This window comes from Bos mutus, chromosome 11 (assembly GCF_027580195.1).
Source record: "Bos mutus isolate GX-2022 chromosome 11, NWIPB_WYAK_1.1, whole genome shotgun sequence".
NCBI classification, from domain to species: Eukaryota; Metazoa; Chordata; class Mammalia; order Artiodactyla; family Bovidae; genus Bos; species Bos mutus.
Genome location: NC_091627.1, coordinates 20556350 through 20582558, shown reverse-complemented (window position 1 = coordinate 20582558; position 26209 = coordinate 20556350). Strand labels below are relative to the sequence as shown.

Below are 26209 nucleotides of genomic sequence, written 5' to 3'. Positions count from 1 at the left end.
GAGTCCGACATACAGACTCTTGACCTTAGCCTGAGGCCCTGCCGGCTCTCTGACAACACCCTCACTCTCAGGCTCTCACTGGGTGGCTGCCCTGGCTCCCGCTGACCTGGGGCGCCACGCTCCCACCCACCCCTCGGCCCTTGGCCTGCCCCCCCGACCCTGCCTCCCTGAGATCTTCACAAGCCTGGGTCCTCCTCATCACTCAGGTCTCGACTCAGAGACGCCTTTCCCGATGACCTGAATCAGCCCACAACCACCCACCCCACTCCCATTGCTTCATTTCCTCTTGTTTACTGTATTTTTTCTCTCCCACTAGAATCCTTGAGGGCAGAGCCTTTGTGGTATTCCTGCTATATCTCTTCACCTAGAATGGCAGGGAAATCACTTTTGAAAAAAAAAAAAATTTATCTGGTTGCATCAGGTTTTCATTGTGGCACGTGGGGTCTTAGCTCCCCAACCAGGGATCGAACCCACGTCCTCTGCGTTGCAAGGCAGATTCTTAACCACTGGATCACCAGGCAAGTCCCAGGAAATCTGTTTGAATTCTCACTGCCATCCCAGCCCCTCAGGTGGTGACCACTGCAGTGACCTGATGACAGAGGCCGTCTTCAGAAGGGCTCTGAGTGAGGGTCCATGATCAGGCCGTGTGCACGTCCCTCCTTTAGCAATTATTCCACCAGTGGTTCCCGAAAAATGGGAGGGGACTCACCCAGCTGGACGAGATAGTAGACGGTCAGCAGGAGCTGCATCTCCTCCGAGATGGGCTGAATGGTGGAGGCCCCGTACTGCTCGTAGGCTCTGGAGATGGACTGCGAGTTCTGGTAGCACGTGTACAGCAGGGGGCTCACGACCACGTCGTTCAGGTTGCCGCAGAGGCAGGGGAAGTTCCCATGGCCTGGGGGAGGGGACATGGCATGGCTTGGCAACTGGCCTCAGGCACAACGGGTGGTCTCCACATGTGCATGCGTGCCTGCTCAGTCGCTCAGTCGTGTCCAACTCTTTGTGACCCCGTGGACCATAGCCCGCCAGGCTTCTCTGTCCATGGGATTCTCCAGGCAAGAATACTGGAGGGCGTTGCCATGCCTTCCTCCAGGGAATCTTCCCCACCCAGGGATCGAACCTGCGTCTGCTGCGCCTTCTGCATTGCAGGCAGATTCTTTACCACTGAGCCAGCAGGGAAGCCTGGGGGTCTGTGCATGCAAGGGAGTGAAAACATGCAAGCCAGCTGCACTTGAGGCAACTCAAGCTCCTCTGGGGAAATCTTGAACTCTCAGCCCGTGCTGGTTTGTGCACCTGCTCTGGTAACTGACAGGGGCTGCAGCACTTGCTTATTCATTTGCAGTCTCCACCTTTTTGGCACCAGGGATCTGTTTCATGGAAAACAATTTTTCCACAGACCCAGGGTGGGGGCGGGATTATGGTGTGGGGATGATTCAAGAGCAATATATTTATTGTGTACTTTATTTCTATTATTATTATATCAGCTCCACCTCTGATCATTAGGCATTAGATCCCGGACATTGAAGACCCCTGATTTAGTTCAATTTTTTATTTTACAGCTGAGCACATAAGGCCCAGAGAGAATTACTAAAGCTGCTCAGTCATCACCTGTGCCTCCCAGCCCCCCAGGACTCCTTGATGAGCTGAGTTAGGAAAATAAACCACTGTACAGATCAGAGACTCCAAACATTGACAGAACTTGACAAATGCTTCAGCAAATGGTACAAGATTAATTCTGATGGCAGCCCTCAGAGGCAGGACAACCCAGGCCAGATCTATTTATTAACTAGGTTATCCTCAGCAAGAAGTTTCACTTCCCCAAGCCTCGGTCTCTGCATGTGTAAAACAAGGTGAAGATATCAAACCCTCGTGCAATTGCTGAGATGATTAAATGTGGTAAGTGCCTGCATGGTATCGTGTACTCAGACGGCCTCCGTTTATTCACCAAACACACACTGAGTAGACGCCTGCTGTGTGCTGTGTGCAGACACCACGCTCAGCTCCAGGGTTAGATTGGGACACAGTTCACAGCCTCAAGAAAATTGTTTCCGAAACCTGAGGGTGCGCTAGGGTCCCCTGAAAGGCTTCCAAAAACACAGACTGCCAGACCCCACCACAGAGCCTCTGATTCCAACTCAGGCCTGGTTATGATTCTGGGATGGGTGGGCCTGGGAATTTACATCTCTACTGAACTCCTGGGCGATGCTGTATTTGCTGGTCCAGGAACCACAATTTGGGGAGCACCGCTCACAAACATTCTGGTTTATCAGAGGCAGCAAAAGAATTACTCTTAGGGGAAGGATGTGACATTTGTCATAAAAGAGGCACAAAGATGCTACAGCGGGGCCCAGATAAAAGGGTTAGAACAAATGAACAAGCAAATGGTCGTCACGGAACAGGGCTGTCCCACGGAAAACAGTGATGGGCTCTGAACTTGTGGCGTCTGATCAGGGGCTACCCCAGTGACCTTTCTGCTTGGTTCTCTCATTGCCCTGGAAACGGCTTTAGAAGTTTTCCCAGGAGGACAACTTGGTGTGGAGTCAGACTGGGATGATGTGTCATGTTGTCTGTATCCCTGGGCTCCCCGACCTTCCGCCCCCGGCGCATTGCTGTACTTGCCTTTAAAGATCACTGGCTTGGCCTTGCATATCTTCAACAAGTTGTCGGGAACGGACACTGGTTCTCCGGAAGCCACAACGGGAAAGGTGACTGAAGCCGGTCCCACCAAGCCGACCTGGGGCATGCAGGTCACACCTGCGCTTTCTAGGGACATACCGAGAGCGTGAAGAGGATACGTCAGACAGGGCATCCACCTCCGGCAGACCTGACATCAGGCCAGCCAACACACCTGGTACAACGTGACCTTCCCTGCACCTCCGGAGCACCCAAGTCTGGGAACCACAGGTTCCTGAGTCAAAAGACCTTAAAGGTCACCGGGTCCCCCTTCCCCACCAAACAACCCAGTTTTCTCTTCTTCAATGTCTCTGCCAAGTGATAAGCACGCCTTTTAGAAAAAATTCCTCTAAGATCAGGAAACTCAATACTGTACAGGAATCCTGGGCTTTGTGAAGCAAGTCTAATACATGAGAAAGAGAATCTTGTTATACTCAAGTGTGCCTCCCTAGAATTTTCTCACCCATACATATGAAAGCATGTGAGTACACACACACACATGCACACGTGAACATGCACATGCTCATACACACACATTCACACACACACACACTCATACACACACACACACACCACCACCACCAGTGCTGGAGCCTTGCATCTGGGGCAGGGCTCCATCACTTACCATACTTGGCTCTGTTCCCCACTCCCTGGGGGTAGCCACCATCCAAAGCTGATGGAGATTCTGGAGACCAGCCTTTGTGGCGTTTTTTGGGAGGGCCGGAGTTTGATAAGATACCTAGACAACGTTCAGAGTGTGAATTAGGCTGTCACCAAAGACATGCTTCAGCAAAATGTTCCCCTGAGCTGGAGGACACTTATTATTTTTTTTAAAGCACAGCTTTACACTGCATTTTAGCATCTAGTGCATTTTAGCTTCCCTAGTGGTTCACATGGTAAAGAATCTGCTTGTGATGCAGAAAAGCCCATTCAATCCCTGGGTCTGAAAGATCCCCCGGAGAAGGACACGGCAACCAACTCCTTCTTGCCCAGAGAATCCCACGGACAGAGGAGCGTGGTGGGCTACAGTCCATGGGGTCGCAAAGACTCGGACACAACTAAGCAACTAACAAGCAGTCTAGAGGAAGCATCTAGGCTTAAAGAAGTATCCTGTCGACCTCTATAAATGTTTCATTCCAAAGCTGTGTCAGTGTCTAAGCTTTAGCTCTCCGAGCCTTACCTCCTTCATCTTTACAATGGGATCATAAAACCTACTCTGAAAGGTGACTCGATCAAGATTAAAGAGAATATATGTAAGGCACAGAGTCTGAGGCCAATAAATGGTAGCTACCAAGTCCAGATCCTCATCTACAGTGGGTAGCCGTTCCTTTCTCCAGGGGATCTTCCCAATCCAGGGTTTGAACCCAGGTCTCTCACATTGCAGGCAGATTCTTTACCAACTGAGCCACCAGGGAAGCCCAAGAATACTGGAGTGGGTAGCCTATCCCTTTTCCAGTGGATCTTCCCAACCCAGGAATCGAACCCAGGTCTCCCGCATTGCAGGCAGATTCTTTATGTCTGAACTACGAGGAAGTCCATCATCGTCTCCACATCCCAGTAAATTAATACTTGTTTCTGTAGACAAGCCCCAGCGGCAGTCAACCCACCACCGCAGTTTCACCACTCGGGGGCAGTACCGATCCACCTGTGCACCTCTCCCCACCCCAGCCCTGAAAGCTAATTTCAGGCTAAAAAAATCCGGGGGAACAGAAGCTGGTACCCACTGCCACTGATGAGTCATCCTGCCCACGCCAGAACAGCGTGAGCATGACTCATCATGCTCTGTTCTTGGATTCTTCAAAATACCAAGAATTGGTTACCACATTTTTGGGGACCAATCTGACACAAAATTTCCCTTACCTTTAGCGCTCTATGTTCAACCATGACTCATTATATAAAGTTTAAATTTTAAAACGTTCTATTCCTGGATGCAACCCTCTCCCAAGGAAATCAGAACCCCAGCATGTCCACACACCTCCCGATGACCCACTCCACCTCCCATCCCCTCCCTGAGCTCCTGGTGATTCTAAACCACAACCAGGATTGAGAACCACTGGTTTAGAGCAGTGTTTCTCCAAATCTAGCCAGAGACAAAGCTGGACAGAACCAGGAGGAGCTTGTTCCAAGTGCTCCTGGGCACACCTCAACCTACAGAAGCAGATCTCCAGAAATGAAAGGAAACACTTGGTCACAAGCACCCCTGGTTATCCTTAGACGTGCTGCTGTTTGAGAATTATTGCTTTCGAGTCTCTTAAAAATAACCCAAAGTTATTTTCACCTCTTCTTTAGACTGACTGAAAATGAATGAAACGAAATGAATAAAACGTTTAAAGACATGAAGTTCTTTGCTTGCAAAGAGGTTTCCCACAGGTGGGCTCCTCTGACCCCCACAACCTCTGCGGCAGCTTCTATCACCTTGATGTCATTTAGAACTACATCTTCATTTCCCCAAACATCTGTCCTCAAGAGCAGGGAAGAGCTCCCACACAGACTGAGATGCCAGCTCCTCTAAAAGCCATGTTAAACTACCAGAGGAGGAAGGGCAATGGGATGGAGCCTCGGTATGAAGGCAGAAGGTCTTCGGGTGTTTTCTTCCTTTGGGGTGCTAACTGCCTCTACACGGACTCAAAGCTCCTCGTGCATGTGTCCTGAGTCACTTCAGTATGTGTCCGACATTACGGCCCTATGGACTGTAGCCCGCCAGGCTCCTCTGTCCATGGGATTCTCCAGGTAAGAATACTGGAGTGGGTTGCCATGCCCTCCTCCAGAGGATCTTCCCCAAAGCTCTCCCAAAATGATGTCACCAGGAGCTGCCCCTGTGGACCAACCATTTCTGGCCATGTGTCCTGGTGCTGGGAAGGGGGACCCTATTTGGCATTTGGGAAGAGACAAGTCTTCACTGTAGCCCACACCCTGCAGGCACTGCAACACCCGGAACCCGAGCTAGGACAACGCAGAAAGGGATTCTGCATGTTTCCTACCTCCCCCTCCCAACTCTGCCCCCACCCCATCCCGTCCCATGCGGGGCAGCATTTCAGCTGAGAACCACAGAGCCCCCAAGTCCTTGTCATACTCCGTGTAGCTTCAGAAGCGGTTTCTTGAAATAGAGTCCACCCTGCCCACAGCAGGCCTCAGGCACGGGACTCCGAGGCTCCAGCCGTTCCCCTAATGGTGCAAGCCCACTCTCTCTACCAGCACCCATTGCATCCTCCGGGCCAGGCTCCACGGAGTAACTAGGCTCCCATGCGCGTGATGATAACCGTTCCTGGGAACGTCACCAGCCCACAGGAAGACAGGTTACCACTCGTAACGGGTTCCCACTGCATCCTGGCGCACACTCATCACCCAGATTGGGGGCAGAAGCCATGCGTCTCCCTACCCCCAGCACTGGGGGCTGGACACACTCCCAGAGACGCAGGAGGTGTCTGCTGATCCAGCCTGACTCTCATTCCAACTCCAGGAGGCTCCTGGGCCCCAGCGTGGCGGCTCTCCCATCCCCCACCCGCCACCACCTTGGCCCAGAGCAGAGCAAGGCCCCCTCACCCCGAATAGGACGGTCAAGGTTACCTAAGGCCGAGGGACGCGGCACTGCAGACAGGCGGTTCTTCACCAGCGGCTGGTGCTTCGGGGAATCTTTGCCATTGAAAACAGCCGCACCCAGGGCTGCGGTTAGGGCGGGGTGATCGGAGGCTGGTCCTGAGAACAGAGACAAAGAGGGGAGAAGACCATGGGATGCTCGGGGAGTCCAGCAAACAGGATATGGCTCTCCCTCCGTTTAACATATTAGCTTTCCACTGATGCAGCCCGTCAAGGGTCAGGACTCTTGACAGAGTGATTCTGTCCCCCCAGCCCCCCGAAAAAGCAGACACACACAGACATGCACACACACACACACACGTGCACACACAGGACACATGCTCCCACACATGCTCCACTGAGCACTCCCTGTGAGAGAAGGGCCCGTGGGGGCCCCGGGATTCCAGGAGCGCCCCTGCACCTGCTCCACCCTCCTCCCACCCTCGCTCACCCTCCTGGATTCAGGGTCACGTCAAACATGCTCAGGAAAGCAGTTGGGTTTGCCGTCGCCCAGGGCCAGGCTATGCACAGGATCTGGGGCTCCCCGGGCCTCAGGAGGATTCTGGGGGCAATTGTGGGCTCTGCTCTAAGTCACCCACACGGGCCAGAATGATGTGGAAGGTACTCCAGAGTCAGAAGGAGCACAGATCATCCCCTATGTTGAGGGGTTGAAGGGCAGGCTCTGAAACCAGACGACCCCTGTCTGAGCCCCATGCTGCCTCGAACTCGCTGTGCAACCTTCCTGAACATTACACCTCCTCCCTGTGCATCCACCTTCTCATGTAGAGGATGCGGGTAATATTAGAGCCGCTGTGAGGACGATGGGAGTTAACAGAAGTTTGCAAGCAGTAAGTATTTGCTATCACTGTCATCACATTTAATTTTTATAATCACCCTGCAAATTAGACAGAAAAGATTCTCTCCAAGTGTACAGATGAGGAAACAGAGAGTCACAGAGTTAAAGTGAGCTGCCCCAAATCTCTCAGCTAGGAGGCGGCAATGCTGGAATCGCACCCAGGTATTCTTCGGGCAGAAACACTGATCCCTGAAGCTGCCCAAGTGTGCCAGGCCCCAGGTGGCCCAGGCACAGAGAGGACGAGGGCAGATACCACGCAGAAGGAGGACAGGGGCCTCTAGGGGGGTGCATTCTCCACTCACGTGCAGCCTCTTCGCTGTGGATGCTAAGCCACGTGCAGCAGGGGCCCAGGGCCCCTCAGCAGACCCCCCTGGGCAGGAGGACCCCCAACCACCAACCCCCCTGCCAGAGCCCTTGGGAAGGAGGTTGCTGTCTACTTGCCATCAGCTGTCGTGCTTATCAGGTGTGTTTTGCATGGCCGAGGCCAAGTTCACGAAGCAGAAATACCAGGTATCAAACCCTACTGCCCGTGATAGCCTCGGCGAGCATCTTCGTGCCTCCATTTTTCAGTTGGGGAAACTAAAACCGACTCCCAGCACCTCCAGCGCTGCGCCACCGCCTCACCTGCCTGCGGGGCTCCCAGCGGGGCGCTCGGGGCTGTCCCCGGACCGGGCTCGCCAGGGAAGGGGGCCGGCGGCCCAGAGCTGTCCAGCGGCGGGAACAGAGAGCTGGAGCACGCACCCATGGATGCCTGCCGGCTTCTGAACTCTGCGGAAAAGAGGCACGCATGACAGTCAGCTCCTGCTCCTCCCCAACAGCAACCGATGACTTCCGAGGCCAGAATCCGGCCGGTGAGAGAGCCAGGCATGGAGATAACTGCAAGGGCACCAACGCCTTCCCCGTCGCTGCTCTGGTGCAGCCAGGGGGCTGGGGTGGGGGCCATTCCCCAGGCTCGGTCTCTGGGGAAGCCACCTGAGGGACAGTCCTCTTGCCAGCAGCAGGAGCAGTGGTCACCATTTGGGAAGAAGGGAAAAGCACATGATGCAAACGAGAATTCCAAGTCCAAGGGACAAATAGCATTACGGGAAAAACAGATGATGCAAATGAGAGCTTCAAGTCCAAGGGACGAACAGCATTACTCAAAGGTGAAGGAGCAGCTGGGCTTCTCTGGTGGCCCAGACGGAAAGAATCTGCCTTCAGTGTAGGAGACCCGGGTTCCATCCCTGGGTCTGAACAATCCCCCGGAGGAGAGCATGGCAACCCACTCCAGTATTCTTGCCTGGGGAATTTCACAGACAGAGGAGCCTGGCGGGCTGCAGTCCATGGGGGTCTCAAAGAGTCAGACATGACTGGGTGACTAACACAACAATAACAACAAAGGAAGGGCTAGTACTTTCCTCCACCCCCTAAATCACTCTCCATTGGGAAGACTACCTCCCAGTGAGGTATCGAACCTGAGAGGGGCTTGGTCACAGCAAGTGATCAAGAACTCTTGGCTGATCCCACAAAGAGAAGAACCACTTCCTCTCCAGGACCTAGAAAATGACAGGCATGTATATAGTAGGAGCTCAAGAAACTATTGAGGAATGTGGCAACCCACTCCGGTATTCCTGCCTAGGGAATTTCACAGACAGAGGAGCCTAGTGGGCTACAGTCCACAGAGTCACAAAGAGTTGGACACGACTGAGCGACTGAGCATGCGTGCAAGCAAGAAAAGGAGACATGGAGGATAGGAATGATGGGAGGGGACAGGGGATGAATGCCTAGAACCAGCCCCTCCTGAAGCCCCTTTTTCCTACTCACAGAAGCTGGCTGGGGTATTCCAGGTGACCAGAGAGCACTGATGCAGACAAGCGAGGGACAAGAGGCTGCCTCTCCTGGGCACCTCGCTGAGAACCCTTCTGGGACACGTCCCTCCACGGTTGGTTGATGGGAGAAGGGGCATCTCGGTGGGGTCTGGAAAATCCAGCCCCTCCCTCTGCCTCCAGAGCTGACTGCAGCCAGGAGGATATTGGGCGACAGAAGAGGAGAATGGAGGGAGGCCCTTCCTAAAGCTGGAGCCCGCTCTCTTCTGCCAGCCCCAGCCCCAGGAAGCTGATCTTTTCTGTTTGTGGTTGACAGGGCTGTGGGGCAGGGAGGGAGGCTATCTGGGCTGAGCTTTCTCTAAGTCAGGGCTTCGCAACTTCAGCACCATTGACACCGGGCTGCACAATTCTCTGCAGAGGGCTGCCCCGGGCACTGTATCCTTGGCCTCCATCTATGAGATACCAGGGGCTCCTTGCAGTCATGATGGTCAACAGTGTCTTCAGACATCACCAAATATCCCTGGGGGACAGAATCCCCCCCGGGTGAGAATCTTGCCCCAGATACTTACCACAAGAAGACACGGCACCGTGTGGCCCTGTGTCAGCTTTCAAAGCGCCCATACAATTAGACTGATACTGTAAACTGGACGCCCGGAGGGCAAAATTGCATTTTGATTTCGTAGGGCTGACCTCTTGTCCACCGTGTGCACTGCAGAGCAATCTGGGCCCAGAGTCGGGCCAACAGGCCCCTGGCTGGCCTGGAGGTGCCCCCTTCATACGGCCCACCCCACAGAGCTTGCTCACCTGAGCCTTTCCAGCAAATGAGAGGCCCTTTGGTCAGAGCCCCCTGGGCGTTGCGGACCAGGTAGTATTTCAAGTGTTTCTGCTTCTTGGGCTGCGTGGTCAGCTTCAGATTGATGTGATTGGAGAACTCCGTGAAGTAACAGAAGCCCTTCTTGCCACAGCCGACACAATTCCCAGAGAAACCTGGGGGGAGGAAACAAACCAGGATTGTCCCCACCTGACACCCAAGACCCCTCCAAGTGAACCATCGTTCACTAGGCATTCACGTCCCGAACCACCAGCCAGAGAAGTCCAAGGGGCAAAGGTAGCTGCCAGCTCACGCTCGTCCAGGGGTCAAGATGACCTTGACACACAAAAAAAACCTTGACCAAAGAGACGCTGGGTCGTAGACACAAGCGTAGGCAAGCATGGAAGACGGCATTTGCTTAGGGGCATATTTAAAGCCTGTGCATCCTATGGGACAGAACCGTCCCATTCATCTGTCCACACTGAGCACGTGCAATAATTTGGTTTGTCCACATGGTCTTTGGGCTTCTCAGATGATGCTTGTGGTAAAGAAACTGCCTGCCAATGCAAGAGACATGAGATGCAGGTTCGATCCCTGGGCCAGGAAGATCCCCTGGAGGGGGTCATGACAACCCACTCCAGTGTTCTTACCTGGAAAATCTCACGGACAGAGAAGCCTCATAGGCTGTAGTCCATAGGGTTACAAAAGAGTCAGACACGACTTAGTGAATAAACAATAAATGTTTATACTGTAGTCCAACACATGAATTAAGGAATTATTTAATATTTGAGCATCACCAGAAGAAATAAAGTGACTATATTCTGTGTATGTAATATGCACACAAAGTGTTTCTAGTTGGTGGGGATGGAGGTGGGGGGAAGAGCTTTGATTAAAGTATAAGTAAGGACAAGCCTTAAGTACTTGAAATTATGTTTCCCAGGTGGCTCAGGGGTAACGAACCCTCCTGCCAAGGCGGGAGACATGGGTTCCTTGGGTGGAGACAATCCCCTGCAGAAGGAAATGGCAACCCATTCCATATTCTTGCCTGGAGAATCCCATGGACAGAGGAGCCTGGCAGGCTATATAGCCCATAGCATCGCAGAGAGTTGGACAGGACTCAAGTGACTTAGCATGAACACACTACGGTCTTCAGTGCCAGCCAATCATAGAATCTCAAAGCAATTAAACCACTGAGACTGGATACACTGAGAGCCCTCTTGAGAGTCCAAAATTCCCTCCAGGAATCAAGGAAGTAGACCCCACAAATCGCAGAAATCAAGTACTTCATCACGTGTGGCCAGGATCATGGCGAGTGAAATCTGGGCCCAGCAGCCATGGTGAAGCCTCTCATCTAGAAGGTGACTGCTTATATCAGTTCCTGCTGCCCAAGGCCAGGGGAACCTTTCTGGGAGATGACAGAGCTTAACTCTGAGGCTCTGCAGAGGATGCTTTCCAGAGGTGATGACAAAACCACCTCTTCAGTTCAGTTCAGTTCAGTTACTCAGTTGTGTCCGACTCCCTGCGACCCCGTGGATTGCAGCACGCCAGGCCTCCCTGTCCATCGCCAACTCCCAGAGTTTACTCAAACTCATGTCCATCGAGTCAATGAGCCATCAAACCATCTCATCCTCTGTCGTTCCCTTCTCCTCCTGCCCTCAATCCTTCCCAGTATCAGGGTCTTTTCAAATGAGTCAGCTCTTCACATCAGGCGGCCAAAGCATTGGAGTTTCACCTCTTATGAACTATTAAAATCCAGAGAACATGCTTGAAAGACTTAAACTGTGAAGTCCATTCAAGCCGGAATCAATAGAACTGTTGGTTAAGACAAGAAAAACGTGATGGTTTAGCTTTTGTACCTGGTAGACCGTTCTGCTTTAAGCTCACTGTCTCTCAAAGGCCTTCCCTATGACCTTGCCTCACTCACTGGTACATCTGGTTTCTTTGCAACAAAGTCCTTTGGTAGGAGAGACCCTGAAGCTGAGACTAATTTGTTTTATCTTATCCTCTGGATGACAAGTTTACAAAGAGCATCTTGATATAGGCCAGAAAGGGCCAAGCGGTTCTGTGAGTAAGCCCTGCTTTTAAAGGGGACAGTCCTGAGGTCTCTGGCTACTACTGTTAGTGAAGGTTCAAAACATTTCCCCATAGAGAAAGAAGATGCCTATATTACAGAACTATGAGGGACTTTATTTTCTCAGGCTCCAAAATCACTGCGGACAGTGACTGCAGTCATGAAATGAAAAGACACTTGCTCCTGGAAGAAAAGCTATGACTAACCTAGACACCATATGAAAAAGCAGAGACATCACTTTGCTGACAAAGGTCCAAATCGTCAAAGCTATGGTTTTTCCAGTAGTCACGAACAGATGCGAAAGTCAGACCACAAACAAGGTTGAGCGCTGAAGAATCGGTGCTTTCGCATTGTGGTATTGGAGAAGACTCTTGAGAGTTTCGTGGACTGCAAGGAGATCAAACCAGTCAATGCTAAAGGAAATTATCCCTGAATATTCGTTAGAAGAACTGATGCTGAAGCTGAAGCGCCAATCCTTTGGCCACCTGATGCGAAGAGCTGACTCATTGGAAAAGACCCTGATGCTGGGAGAGACTTAAGGTGGGAGAAGGGGATGACAGAGGATGAGATGGTTAGATAGCATCACTGACTCAATAGACATGAATCTGAGCAAACTCTGGGAGAGAGTGAAGGACAGGGGAACCTGGCATGCTGTAGTCCATAGGGTCACAAAGAGTCAGACATGACTTAGTGGCCGAACAACAAACATTACAGAAACCTGGATTATCTGCTCTATTGCAAGCAAGTTTAATATTCCTTAAAAGGCATTAGAAATAAAGACAAATCTCTTGGTCTAAGAAGGCAGACACAGGTTAGTTTTTCCTTCCAGACTCCTATCCCCTCTGTACTGAATAGATTAAGGTACCAAAAAAATGCCAACTCTGTGCTTTATGTTTACTTGTTGTTAGAGGGACATGAAGGAAACTGACATGCAGAGAAAACCAACGGTGTTCTTGCCATTCACTGTCGCCCAGACGAAGCACCCAGCTGAACTCATGCAACCACCAGTCGGTCAGCTAAACCTTCCATGGGGAAACCTGAGAACCAGAGGGACTGAGTGGTTGTCCAGAGCAGATCCAAAGAGTGACGCATTCAATTCTATCATGAGAACGGAGTGTGGATGCACAAGCATGCCCTCCAGGGCTGCCCCCAATGCCTACCACCCCCATCTCTGCTTTACCTCCCATCCCTCCTACTGCTATGCCAGACTTTATATTGCTGACAGCTCTTATAACTTCTTCCTCAATGTTGCTGCTAAGCTGCTACGTCACTTCAGTCGTGTCCGACTCTGTGCGACCTCCTAGACCGCAGCCCACCAGGCTCCCCCGTCCCTGGGATTCTCAAGGCAAGAACACTGGAGTGGATTGCCATTTCCTTCTCCGATGCATGAAAGTAAAAAGTGAAAGTGAAGTCACTCAGTTGTGTCCGACTCTTAGCGACCCCATGGACTGCAGCCTACCAGGCTCCTCCATCCATGGGATTTTCTAGGCAAGAGTACTGGAGTGGGGGGCCACAATGTTAGAGTTATTAAAATCTGTATTTTTCCCTATAACCATCCCCATCCTTCCACAGGACCGGGAGCATGTATGTCCATGGGGAGGTATGGGTTGTATCTGTGTGCATTCGTGTGCGTATACAAACTAGTGCCCAGCACAGGAGAGACAGTCAGCAAACACTGGGAGGGAAGGAGGAGAGAGGAGATAAAACAATTAGCAGAGCAAACACTTAGCCTCTCTGCACACACTTTGATGTGCTTTTGTTTTCTAATGTTTTCACGTTTCTAATGCTTCCTAGTTTATAATCTAATGTTTTTATTTTTTCTTTTGTCTCCAACCTGGGAACCTTGAGCAGCTCAACTGCCATCCAAGAATGAGGCCCTGAGAAACCTTCCAAGCTCCCTGGAAGGGATCCTGACTCTGAGGTCAAACCAAAGATGATGAGTAAGAAACAGAACTGCAAATCCAAGGATGCTCCCAGCACCTCGCCAAGGCCAGCACTGCCATCCCTTTGCAGAAATGGCTAAACAGGTTACAGGCCTTTGTCCGACGACAAATGTGGGCTATGGGACCACGGCTCCGTTCCAGAGGCAGGGAGGGAGGGCCACAAACCAGAAGGGGCTCCTCCGTGGTTCAGAAATCAAAGTGGAAACGCTGGCCCTCCCAGGGCAGTAAGGACAGGCACACCTCATTCTATCGCGCATGCTTCTGTTTCTTCATATCTCAGTGCTAGGTAGTAACACACTCACTCACTCACTCCATTTTAACTCCAATAGTCATTAGCACATGAGAAGTAAAGTGGCTGCTATTTAGGTTCATTTGCTGCTGCTGTCTTTCTCCAATTGGTAATCCACCCATTTTTTAGGACCCAAGTGTGTCGCCGGTGACACCCTCTGAGACACTCTCATCCCAGAAGTCAATGCATCCTTGGGGATCCCACAGCATCTTAAGCCCGTGGTGGGAGCCTGTTGCCCAGAGATTTCCCAGAATTTCGATTTCTGTGGTTGTGCATGTGGATCTCTGAGGGAAGTCTTGGTTGGCCTGTATCCTCCCACGGCCCTGAGCTTCCGGGAAGGACCAAGTGCCACTTGGCTTTGGGGCCCCAGTCTGAACTTAAAGTCTACCTTCAGTTATTTATTACTATGAATAATAATAAATGCATAATTATTTGCCTGCTAGATGAACAAACAGCTCATTTACTCTCATCTCAGAAATGAACATTCCAGCTGTAATAGATGGAAGCTTCCCAGGTGGTACTAGTGGAAAAGAACCCGCCAGCCAATGCAGGAGACGTAAGAGACGCAGGTTGGATCCCTGGGTCAGGAAGATTCCCCTGGAGGAGGGCACGGCAACCCACTCCAATATTCTTGCCGGAAGAATCCCATGGACAGAGGAGCTTGGTAGGCTACGGTGCATGGGGTCGCAAAGAGTCAGACACGACTAAAGCGACTTAGCAAGCACACACACAGCTGTAATAGATGGTTTCTTCTCCTTCTCAGCTAGTTTCGATGAATTACTATCAAACAACTGGAACACACACCTACATTTTAGTCTTTTCGCTTTCACAGACCGAAATCTCTCTGTTGATTCAAAGTCACTAAAACCAGCACTACTTTCTCTATAAATTATGGGGGGCTGGGGGTGGGGGGGGGTGGTTTAAAGCTGTTACTTTCTCCTAAGATACTCCAGAGCCTCCCCTTTATAGGTCACTAAAAAGTGCTGAGCCCCGGCCCCAGAGGGGTGCTGGGCCACCATGCCCTGTGCAGCCATCAGGGTTAATTGCAGGAAACCTAAACAGTGCTAAGTGTGCAAGCTGAGAGTATAAAGTTATTTTAAAAGAAGAAAGCATGGGTTATTACCAGCCGGCCCTTGTTACCCACCTCCGATGGCTTTTTGGCAAGCAATTAACAAAGACCCCACTTCCTCTACGCTCCCCGCCGGAGGGGCTGAAGCTGTTCCCAGGCCGGTGGTGAATGAACTGAAAGATTCTTGCCTCTGCATTTCGAGACATGGAGCCTCCTAGATTTACTGCCCTCGCAATTCCTTTACAGTCACAAAGGGGAGGAATTCAGGCCAGATCAAACGCTAACCAAGTCACCAGTCTGTCTTCCCCACTCATTCTGTCCTGAGCGGCCTTGATAAGCAAATTCACTCTGAGATGCAATGACTCAGAAGCAATGAGCTTCCTTGGTGGAGTAAATTTCCTGGATTATTCTTGCTTTCAAAACTGATTACAATAAACCCATAGAGCCGCCTTAAGAAAGAACCGGCCAAAACCTTTTCTCCTGCTGGTTGTTGCCTCAGAGTCGTGTCTGTCCCTCCACTGAGCAGTCATCTGCCAGGTTTCAGAGTGTGCCCTCGTGGCAGGAACCATTTCTTTTTCTTCTCTGGGTCAAGCCTTGCTGTCCCACCTCCATCCTTCAGTCCTTTGCACAGAGACTCAGACATAAAATGTCCTCAATAAATATCCACTAAAGTGTGTAGGAGATCCAACCAGTCCATCCTAAAGGAAATCAGTCCTGAATATTCATTGGAAGGACTGACGCTGAAGCTGAAACTCCAATACTTGGGCCACCTGATGCAAAGAACTGACTCCGTGGAAAAGACCCTGACGCTAGGAAAGATTGAAGACGGGAGGAGAAGGGGACGACAGAGGATGAGATGGTTGAATGGCATCACTGACTCAATGGACATAAGTTTGAGTAAACTCTGGGAGTTGGTGATGGACAGGGAGGCCTGGCGTGCTGCAGTCCATGGGAACGCAAAGCGTCTGACACAACTGAGCAAGTGAACTGAACTGAAGTGTTTTTACCTACCCAGATTTGGGAACATATCAAGTGTAAAACTGAGGTTTAAATGTTTGTCCACTGGGAAAGCACAGAAGGAATGGGGCCAGCAGGAGAAGTTTAACCTAGAAGTTTTTCCCATAAACTCTCATGATCAAACTTGCTTCTGCCATGAAGATTATTTCTGAGGCTACATCTCAGCTAGACAGATCATTACCAACCCTCCTGTCTGCCCAGCTCTCCTGCCAAGGAGATGCCAGGCCAGGTGAGGGGCCATGTAGAAAGCACTTGCCCACTCTCTGGACAAGGACACGGAGGCCCAGGGTCACACAGCAGCCTATGGTCAGACACGGGGCTGGAGCCAGCTCGCTGAGCTCTCGGTCCAAACCTCATGTCTCCCCCGACTTTGCTTCACTTACCGGGGAGCGTGCCGAGCACAGCGTCGGGCATTCAGTAAGAGCTCAATAAATGTTTGAAACAACAGGAGACAGGCTTGGTATGGCTTGGCCTTGACTTGCACTGACATTGAGGATTCCATGGGCCAGCAGTGGTTCCAAAGGTCAAAACCACAGCTTCCCTAGGCTGACCCTGACCCTGAGTGACTGTGGGGTGCAGTAGTTAAAGGTACCATATGGAACCAGGAAGACCTGAATCAGAATCCTGGCCACATTCTTTTACTCATGCACCCTCAGGCAAGTTCATTAACAGGTCCAAGGCGACCTTGACTGGTGAGAGGCAAAAGGTAAAGCAAAGAAGAGAATGGTAGAGGGTGCCGGGCAGTCACTTGGAACAGGACTGTCCTGGTCAGGGGGACACACGCTCAGCCTTATTCTCCTCCTGCCACGCGTCTGCTGGCCTCTGAGAGCATCTCGGATGGGGTCTGGATTACATTCCCAACACAGGTAGGCACTTAGGAAAGTTCTGATGAACACATTTACCAAAAAAAGTAGTGTTAACTGACAGGCTTTCTATAGGAAAGTTGTCACATTTTATTTTTACACTATTCATTTATTTTTTGGCCATGCTACACAGTATCATGTAGTTCCCCAACCAGGGATGAAACTCACGTCCCCTGCACTGGAAGTACAGACTGTTAATCCCCGGACCACCAGGGAAAGCTCCAGGTAGTCACATTTTAAAACAAATCTCATTTGCATTCCATTCCACAAAGAAATAGGCCACAGAATGAGGAATGAATGGGGTTGTGGGACGTGCTGATGAAGAGGCCCAAAGGTGGCCTGTCTTCCACGGGGACCAGTGGCCCTCCTTGTCCCCACCCATCATGCAGCCTGAGCTGTAGAGCAGAGCCCAGGAGGAACTCACCAAGAAGGGCGTTGTGTCCGTTGTCATCCGGCAGGAACCTCTTGTCCACGGCACACACCAGGAGATGGTCAGGCAGGCTGGGGGACTTGGCACCCACCAGGAGGAAGCCCGCAGGGATGTCGATGGGCTCACTGGAGATGGAGACCAGACGCAGGTCCTTCCCGGCCTGGCAGAACCCTAGGAGGGATGGACAGGGCTCACACGCCGTCCAGCGAGCGCCCCCACACAACCAGGATCCACGCGGGCAAAGCAGGAAAACAGTCTGAATTTTGTCAGCAACCACCCTCACCCCTGGCCTGGGCTGACTCTAAAATTAATTCTGAGAACATTATTAGCTATGTTATCCTTACATGCGCTTCACTTGCCAGTTACCATGATTCACAACAATAAAGTGACTGGGCAGAATAAAAAAATAAAATGAATAAAAGTAATTCTGAGAGATCAAATTGTAACCATCGTCATTCGTGACACTTAACTACTTGCTGTATTTACGACTACTGCTGTTACCGTACAATACACATACGTGAATGTACAAATGAAGGTCAACGGGAGAAATGGCTAGACAAGTGATGGTAAATTAAAACGTGGATGAAAAATCCATAAGGGAAAAATCCGCAAGGGACTGCGAGTACTTTGAGGTCTTTTCCACCCTGCACTTAACGTGTATGAGGCACAGGCCAAGGGCAGGAATTCAGGCTGACGACCTGGTAATGATGGTCTCAGAGAAGTCCCATCAGTAGAGGGGGACACTACGCACTTGAACTTTTTCTATTTCAGAGCGTTTAAACGTCTGTGCGTATGCTAAGTTGCTTCAGTCAAGTCTGACTCTTTGCGACCCCATGCACTGCAGCCCGCCAGGCTCCTCTGTCCATGGGATTCTCCGGGCAAGAATACTGGAGTGGGTTGCCATGCACTCCTCCAGGGGACTTCCCAACCCAGGATTCAAACCCTCGTCTCTTTACAGATGTTTTACGACTAGTGCTACTTGGGAAGCCCTTAAACATGCTTCTTATTTTTAAATTAAGTGTCCAGAAATACTTAGGGAAAAAAGGAAGAAGAGGGAAACAGCCGAGATTTATCTGGATCGACCTTTTCTGGGAATCTCTCTCCCCGAAGGCACAAGTGGCCCCATGCCCTGTGTTTTCCCATCTTTAATGACCAAGAGGGATGACATGGGCTAATGTGAACTCTGAGACCCCAAGACCTTCCCTGCAAACCCATAAGATATTTATACCTTAGTAAGATTCTCCTCCAGGGACATCTGCTTTACCATTTTCAAGGCACTGGCTCCTAGTTCTCCCATCTGCTCCTGGGCAAAGCAGGAAGCAGGAAGTAGCACCCACTGTGTGAGGCACTGAGTGGGAAAAGCCCTGGAAGGCTTTCATGTGATCATCTTTGGGCAGGTGGTCCTGCCTCTAATTTGTAGACAGGGAAATCGAGGCTCAGAGAAGTTAAGTCATTTACTCAAAGCTTCTGAGCGGGGTGGGGAGGGCCACGATGGAGCCAGGTCTGACTCTCAAGTATGGGGTGGTTCCCCTTCATCCATCATCTTGGGGACATGGGCTCAGCTCACAGCTCGGGGGGCTCTCAGCGCACAGCCCAGTGGGCATCTCACCGTCCGTGGTGCAGCATCCTTCAGGCGGGGGGTGCATCTGGTAGGGGTTTGGGGGACAGTTCTGTTCCAGCCCCCCGTCCCCTTCCTCTTCCTCTTCTTCATTGTCCACTCGGCTTCCACCTAGACGTGGAATAGGGGAGTGATGACCAAGGCAGAAGTAAGTACATGGTGAGCCCCAGTTAGTTAGGAATTAACCAGTCCTCAGAGACACACTGTTTAAGCTGAGCACCATCACCCTTCTTCACTAGGGGCGAGGGTCAAGGCTCACTCAGACCGGATGTCTTTCCCAAGGTCACAGACTCTGGCTCCAAGCCTGGCCTTAGGACTTCAGAAAATACACGTCCACATCCCCTCCCAGCGCTCACAGCTGCACATATCTGCATGAGCAACAGAGCTCGGTATGTATACAGTTGCTGACAAGGACCGACTATAAAGTCTGCACACAGTAGGCACTCCAATAACAGCTGTGTGGGAGGAACCACAGTGTAACCCAGGGACCATTTTACAGGTAAGGAAACTGAGGTTCAGAGAGACCCAGTGATTCAACCACCTGCTAGGCAGCACAGCCAGCCTGTTCCCAGCTGTATCTGGTGCCCAAGCTGCTGTCCTTGTCGTAAAATAGAACCTGAAATACAGTGTGAACGGCCTTTACGTTGAATAAGACAGGAGTCAAACCATATGCTGTTATTTATCCCCAAGGGAAAACTAGATGTATACATTATTAGAAATATAAACACACCAGAAGTTGTCACACACACAAAACAAACCAGCACAGGGTCAGGCCCTCTCAGCGACTTTATGCCTATAGGAAACTTTTCAAGTGAAATAGTACTTTAGGACTAATGGCAAATGTGGAACAGGCCAGGAGAGCCAGCAACTGGCCAGGGAAACCCCACTCTCCTCGTGCGTGCTCTCCATCTCCGCAGCAGAGGAGCTGGCCTTCCCCACGTGGTGAGCTCCTGGGGGCCGGGGGTGCTGCTGTTATTCAGGAATTCAGGCCCCAAGCAGAATATCTCACACACACAGAGGCAGCGCTCAGGAAACCACTGAGTTAGCCAAAAAGTTTGTTCCTGTTTTTTTCCGAATCATTGTAATTCCCAACTGTTTGGAGTATACACAGAGGGCGCGCGCATACACACACACACACACACACACCCCTTATTTACCCAGCCTGCTAGAGAAAAAGGGTTTCACATCAGTGAGTTTTCAAACTTCTTTTAAGAGATGTTTTGGGTAAAAAGTCTTTCTCAAATTGCCTATCTTTAAATGTCATTTAATAAATAGCACCCAGATTTCTTCACACAGTAGGGCTGCTACAAACATCCTTAGATAGCCGAGGCCAGGGACAGCTGCTCCTTTCTTTTCTGTGTCTCCTGTCTCTTCCCCTTGTGCCAGCCCCTTTGCTGCCATTTCTTCTACTCTCACCTCCCTTGGCTCTCAACCCATCCATTCAGTATGTGACGTGTTTTCCAGTTAATGACGAAATCACGCGCAACAGAAAAACAGGCTAGGAATCTGGGAACTCCAGTTTTAGTCCCTGGATCTGCCATTGTCTGTGTGGCCTCAGGAAAGTTACTTAACCTCTCTGGGCGTCAAATCCTGCCTCTTTAAGATGAGGTGGTTATAGAAGGCCACCTTGAGCTGTGACAGTCTCCGTGGGGAAACACGGCACTCAGCATTGCACAGAACATTCCAAGGGTGATTTAATCAGTACAGCGGGCTGGGAGCATAACCTCAGGGTGGTCACCACTTTAAAGGTGTTAGTTGCTCAGTCGCGTCCGACTCCTTGTGACCCCACGGACTGTAGCCCGCCAGGCTTCTCTGTCCATGGGATTCTCCAGGCAAGAATACTGGAGTAGGTAGTCATTCCCTTCTCCAGGGGATCTTCCTGACCCAGGGATCAAACCTGGGTCTCCTGCATTGCAGGCAGATTCTTTACCATCTGAGCCACAAGGGAAGCCCTATTTTAAACGTGCCGGAAGGACAAGAGGCAGAAGAAACTGAACATTTCGAGCCAGCCCAGGCCCATGACCTTGGGAAGGTCACAGCCGGAAGTAAGCAAGAATTCCTGGTGTCTGCCTCCCTCTAGGACTGGAGGACACAGAGGTGGTGGGGAGACTGTAAAAAGATTACCCAGGCAAGAACACAAAGGGAGTTGAAGGGATAAACACCAGAGCCTCTTTCAGACGCTTCCTTCCTGCCACTAAATGCAGGCGTGGTTGGTTTTAGCAGAAGGTATAGAGTCATGCCCAGACTCCAGGTGCCACCCATGCAGCACGGTCCCCACGGGGACTGAAACCACCCTTTAGCCGCCTACGGAGTGGGTGGCTTGGAAGGCTCTGCAAAATCAAGATTAGTCTGTGAACCAGGGACTCACCGGGGCTCAGCAGGGGGACAGCAAAGAGCCAACAATTAGAGTGAAAAGGGGAAAGAAAGCCAGGCTTTCGGAGCTTGGAGGGCACGCACAGGAATGTCTGCAGGTTTATTCTGTTCAACCAAAAAGAGCAGGAATGCAGACTCTCGGAAAGAATGAAAGAGGAGGGTCTTAAGCCTCTGAAAGTCAAAGAAAGGGCTCAAAATCCAGTGGCTGCCAAGAATCCGCTTTCTGCTAAGAAAGCGGGATTAAAGGTCAAAGGTCTACATCAGACATTCCAGGGTCTTTGATGGAATCTGTCAGCCAGCAGCAAGCCTGAGGAGACTTCCTAACCAGGGCCAGACTAAACCAGACTGTTTACCAAGGTCTTCTGGCAGAATGAGGGCTTTAAAATGGCCTTAGACAAAACCAATTGGACTGGGAGCTTAGGATCTTAAAACTCAACCGTGGGTATCCAGAGATGTCATGATAGCACTTCACCCCATGGTGTATGAAAGTATTGATGTTTTAGAATAAGTTTTGTTTTCTTTACATGAGAAGAAACTGTATGACATTCTGAGTGGGTGGGACGACAGGAATTTACCTGTATCTTGTTTAATAAATACTTATCCCAAATTTGAAGGGTGTATTTGTTTGGTTTGCTTGGCCTTCCTTTAAAAAAAAATAAAATAACACATAAACGGTTTCTCCCCTGTTAGGAAAGGTCATACCCCTAATTTGGAGAACAAAGTAACAGGGCCCCTCTGAACTGCCCTTGCAAATAGAGAAAATGTTAACAGATCTAGGGGTGTTTGGGATACCAGTGCCCTGGTCATAAAAAGCATCCTTAATGTTACTGTCTGAGGAAGGACAGAAATAAGATAAGAGATCCCGACAGAGAGACAGACCAAACAAACCCTGTGCACCACGTTCTATGATGCAGAAACCAGGGGCTCAAGCTGAGTGCTCGACTGATAGGGACATTTAGCAAATCGACCATCTCCTCCTTTTCACCAACCCCCTCCCCACACCTCCCAGCGCTGCTGCTGCTGCTGCTAAGTCACTTCAGTCATGTCCGACTCTGTGCGACCCCATAGACAGCAGCCCACCAGGCTCCCCCGTCCCTGGGATTCTCCAGGCAAGAACACTGGTGTGGGTTGCCATTTCCTTCTCCAGTGCATGAAAGTGAAAAAATAAAGTGAAGTCGCTCAGTCGTATCCGACTCCTAGCGACCCCATGGACTGCAGCCCACCAGGCCCCTCCATCCATGGGATTTTCCAGGCAAGAGTACTGGAGTGGGGTGCCATTGCCTTCTCCACCTCCCAGCGCTAGAGAAACAAAATCCGGGAGGGTCTCTCTATGCTGCTTGCCAGACAAACGGGAAAATGATAGAGAGGGCCTGAGCTGGTTTTCATATCATAAACGAGAAGGGCTGACCATGAGTACTTATCATGAGTACTACTGTTCATTTCCCATTAGCAGCTAAGCCTTTCGATACTGTAAGAAGTTAACAATGATCATTTAATACATATTTCACAAGTCTTTCAGCTAGTCGAAAACATGGACTGTAAAAGATGCCCCAGTTATTCCTCAAATGCCCCTCAGTGTCACAGTAAAACTTCCTGGGCCGGAAATCATTGGTACTTTGATGTGAATGCCAGAGAACCCTTGGGTTTCCTGACTCCTGCTTTTGACCACAATCTACTTTCTCTCAGACCCAGAGCCAGTTCCTTTAGGTCCTTAGCTGTTGCTATTTGCAAGATTAATTTTGTAAAAATGCTTTAAAGAGTGACACAGGAAAGCCTCCCTCCTAGAGAGGGACGATCAGATATCAGATATTGTGCCTCATTTTCTCTTGGAAAATGCAACCGTCCCCAGCCCACCTTCCCCACACCCACCTTGCACATACAACCATACACACACAGGGACACAGGCACACACCACGACCACCCTAAGACAGGACCTGGTACACTGCAGGCTTCCTTAATGAGTTCATCTTTGTTGTAAACCACAGCCGTCTTTCACTTCAAAAGCTAAGCGAAGTCTGCAGGTAACTTCAAGTGGAAGACAAGTGACCAAAACGACTTCTTCAGCAATAGATAAGGGGGTGGGGCAACTTTGGACTTGAAGATACGTGACTATGAAAATGTAAACTGAAGACTGAAAAATACAACCAGTTTATTCTCTGGATAATTAAGTAAACCCCAAACTTATCCCCATGTCCGAAGATAATTTATTGCTGGTACACATTAAACTCATAAGGCTTTATTCTTGGCTTTTAACAGTTTCTAGAGGGCTCTCATCGGAGAAGGCAATGGCACCCCACTCCAGTACTGTTGCCCGGAAAATCCCATGGATGGAGGAGCCTGGTAGGCTGCAGTCCATGGGGTCGCTAAGAGTCGGACACGACTGAGCAACTTCACTTTCACTTTCCACTTTCATGCATTGGAGAAGGAAATGGCAACCCACTCCAGTGTTCTTGCCTGGAGAATCCCAGGGACGGGGGAGCCTGGTGGGCTGCAGTCCATGGGGTCACACAGAGTCGGACACGACTGAAGCGACTTAGTGGTGGTAGTAGTAGTAGTAGAGGGCTCTCATAACTGCTATCACATGGAAAAGTACTTACACGCCTTTGCAAAGATAGGGCCACAGATCACAGAGGAAATATATATATATATATAACTGAGGGTCAAAAATATGTTAAAATATCTTATTTATCCAAGTCAGACCATCAAAACCTTTCATGAGCGTAAGTAACAACCAATTGAGAACAAGTTAACACCGGCCTTTCTTTCTCCTACTAGTCCAGTGAATCATCTCATTCCTTGCAACTTTATGGCTGAGACTTAAATTTGAGTTTTAGCCAAGTAAGGACGCACATGCAACTTTCTGTTTCCTAATAATTCCATTCTGCCAGACCCAACAGTTGCTACACCAAGTGGAAGAGGAAAGAGTTTCAAGTCCCATCTTGAACATTCCCGCACACAGTAGAGAAGGGCACAGACACATCTCCTACCTTCTAGAGCGGAAAGCTGCTGCTCTGCTTCCAGGTACAACTGGGAGAAGATGGGCCTGGGTACCAGGCTGTTGGAGCGCAGGGAGGCCTCGATGGAGTTGTGCAGGACCTCCTCGAACCGCGTGGTCTTCAGCTGTCCAGCGTACGAGTTTCCCATCTTCAAGAGAGACAGAGGAGTCTTCTGTTTAAAATGGCATTTCAGTTGCGGTTAAAAAGCCTGACCCCCGAGCATGAAGCCCAAAGGTAGAAGAGATCTGGGCTGCCAGGAGGGGAGGGCCCTGTATCCCCCACTCAGCCAAGAGGAGGAGCGGGTGGCTTTCAGGGACTGCTCCTGCCGGGCAATTACAGGAAGTTATGTAAGTAACAGCTTTCCCTAATTTAGCACTCAGCAGAGTCTGACACCTCTTAGGAGATTTTACTAGAAACTGGCTCTTAGTCGTCCACAGGTTTCACAGCAACGCCCCCAGCTTCTCCCTGAGAGGTGATCCTGCTTTTGAGAGACCCCAGACAAAAACGACACTTTCTTCTCCTTGACTTGCAGAAGAATAGCCCTGCGCCACTTTCTGTGTGTGACGGCAGCCGACAAAGCAGCGATCCATGACAACCAGTCCCCGATTTCAGGATTACCGGACCCGGCCTCCGCTCACCTTCTCAGGAGGAAGGTTAGCAGATTGCCCATCACGGCCTCCTCTGCTAAAAGGCCAAATAGGAACATTCTTGCTTTACAGTGTTTATTACTTTATCGTGGTATCCATTAGACAAGTAATACAGAATTACATCTGGAAATCTGGGAATTACAGAATAGGGTGGAAAACCAGGAGGAAAATCATTGCGTCCATGCCCCAAGATAATCAATGTGATTTTTTTTTTTTTTTTTTTGTAGCAGCTTAAGATCTAATTCGCTTGCCATCCCATTCACCTGCTACACATAAAACAGATAAACAATAAGGTCCTACCATAAAGTTCCTACCAGGAGCTATATATAACAATATCTTGTAATGAACTATAATGGAAAAGAATATGAAAAAGAACATATATATGTACAACTGAATCACTTTGCTATACACCAGAAACTAACACAATGCTGTAAATAAATTATACTTCCATTTTTTAAGGGTACAAATACATGGTTTTTAGTATACTCACATGTGGTCCAAGCATCACACAACTGGTGTTAGAACACTGTCCTCACCCCCAAAAGAAACCTCATACCCTTTAGCTGTCACCCCCAAGTCCCCAATCCTCCAGCCCTAGCCAGCCACCTGATGTCTGTAGACACACGATAATAGAATCATACAGTATGTGGTCCTTCCTTCCATCAGGCAATGTCTGCACCCTGCCTCTGTGTTGAGCACCTGTCAATACTCCGTTCTCTCTGATACTCTGATGTACTCTTTGCAGACTTAATTCCCTGGGAAACAGGAGGGACATGGAAGGCTGTATCCACATGGCTCTATCACTCTATGATAAACTTTTTGATTCTGCTCTTCACATTTGACATAAACATTTCCGCCAATCCTCTTACAAAGGCTGTCAGAACCATTTTAATGGTTGCATCACATTCCCTTGAGGGAAAGTTCAGATATTCGCTCAGACATTTCTCTGGAATCAGACATGTGGTTAAATCTCTATATTTAGTCCTGGCCAAGAACTGGCATTTAAATGTATATTCGTTTCTAATGTGTTCTGCTTGTTTTCTATTTCATTTAGTTTTTTGTTTAGATCGCCCTGTTTCCTTTTAGTTTAACATGTTGTACTTTTTACCAAACTTCTTAAAATGACTACTTTATCCTCATCTTTATTTTCCATATGACTGCTTTGATAGTGA

The 26209-nt window shown here is 50.0% G+C and overlaps 1 protein-coding gene across 8 annotated transcripts in view; it reads right to left on the bottom strand.

Annotated features, from left to right (window-relative positions):
- Positions 1-26209, bottom strand: part of GREB1 (growth regulating estrogen receptor binding 1) — a 135827-nt gene that overhangs the window by 47234 nt on the left and 62384 nt on the right. For 7 of the 8 annotated variants that reach the window (XM_070379126.1, XM_070379127.1, XM_070379129.1 and 4 more), the window contains 9 exons: positions 24382-24538; positions 19013-19132; positions 17398-17574; positions 9715-9897; positions 7730-7873; positions 6241-6369; positions 3299-3412; positions 2620-2763; positions 710-895 (listed from right to left, as the gene is read on the bottom strand). In XM_070379126.1, the coding sequence (XP_070235227.1) occupies positions 710-895; positions 2620-2763; positions 3299-3412; positions 6241-6369; positions 7730-7873; positions 9715-9897; positions 17398-17574; positions 19013-19132; positions 24382-24538 (1354 nt within the window). Of the gene's footprint in view, positions 1-709; positions 896-2619; positions 2764-3298; positions 3413-6240; positions 6370-7546; positions 7559-7729; positions 7874-9714; positions 9898-17397; positions 17575-19012; positions 19133-24381; positions 24539-26209 lie in introns of those variants that run through there. The other variant, XM_070379131.1, reaches the window with a different exon arrangement.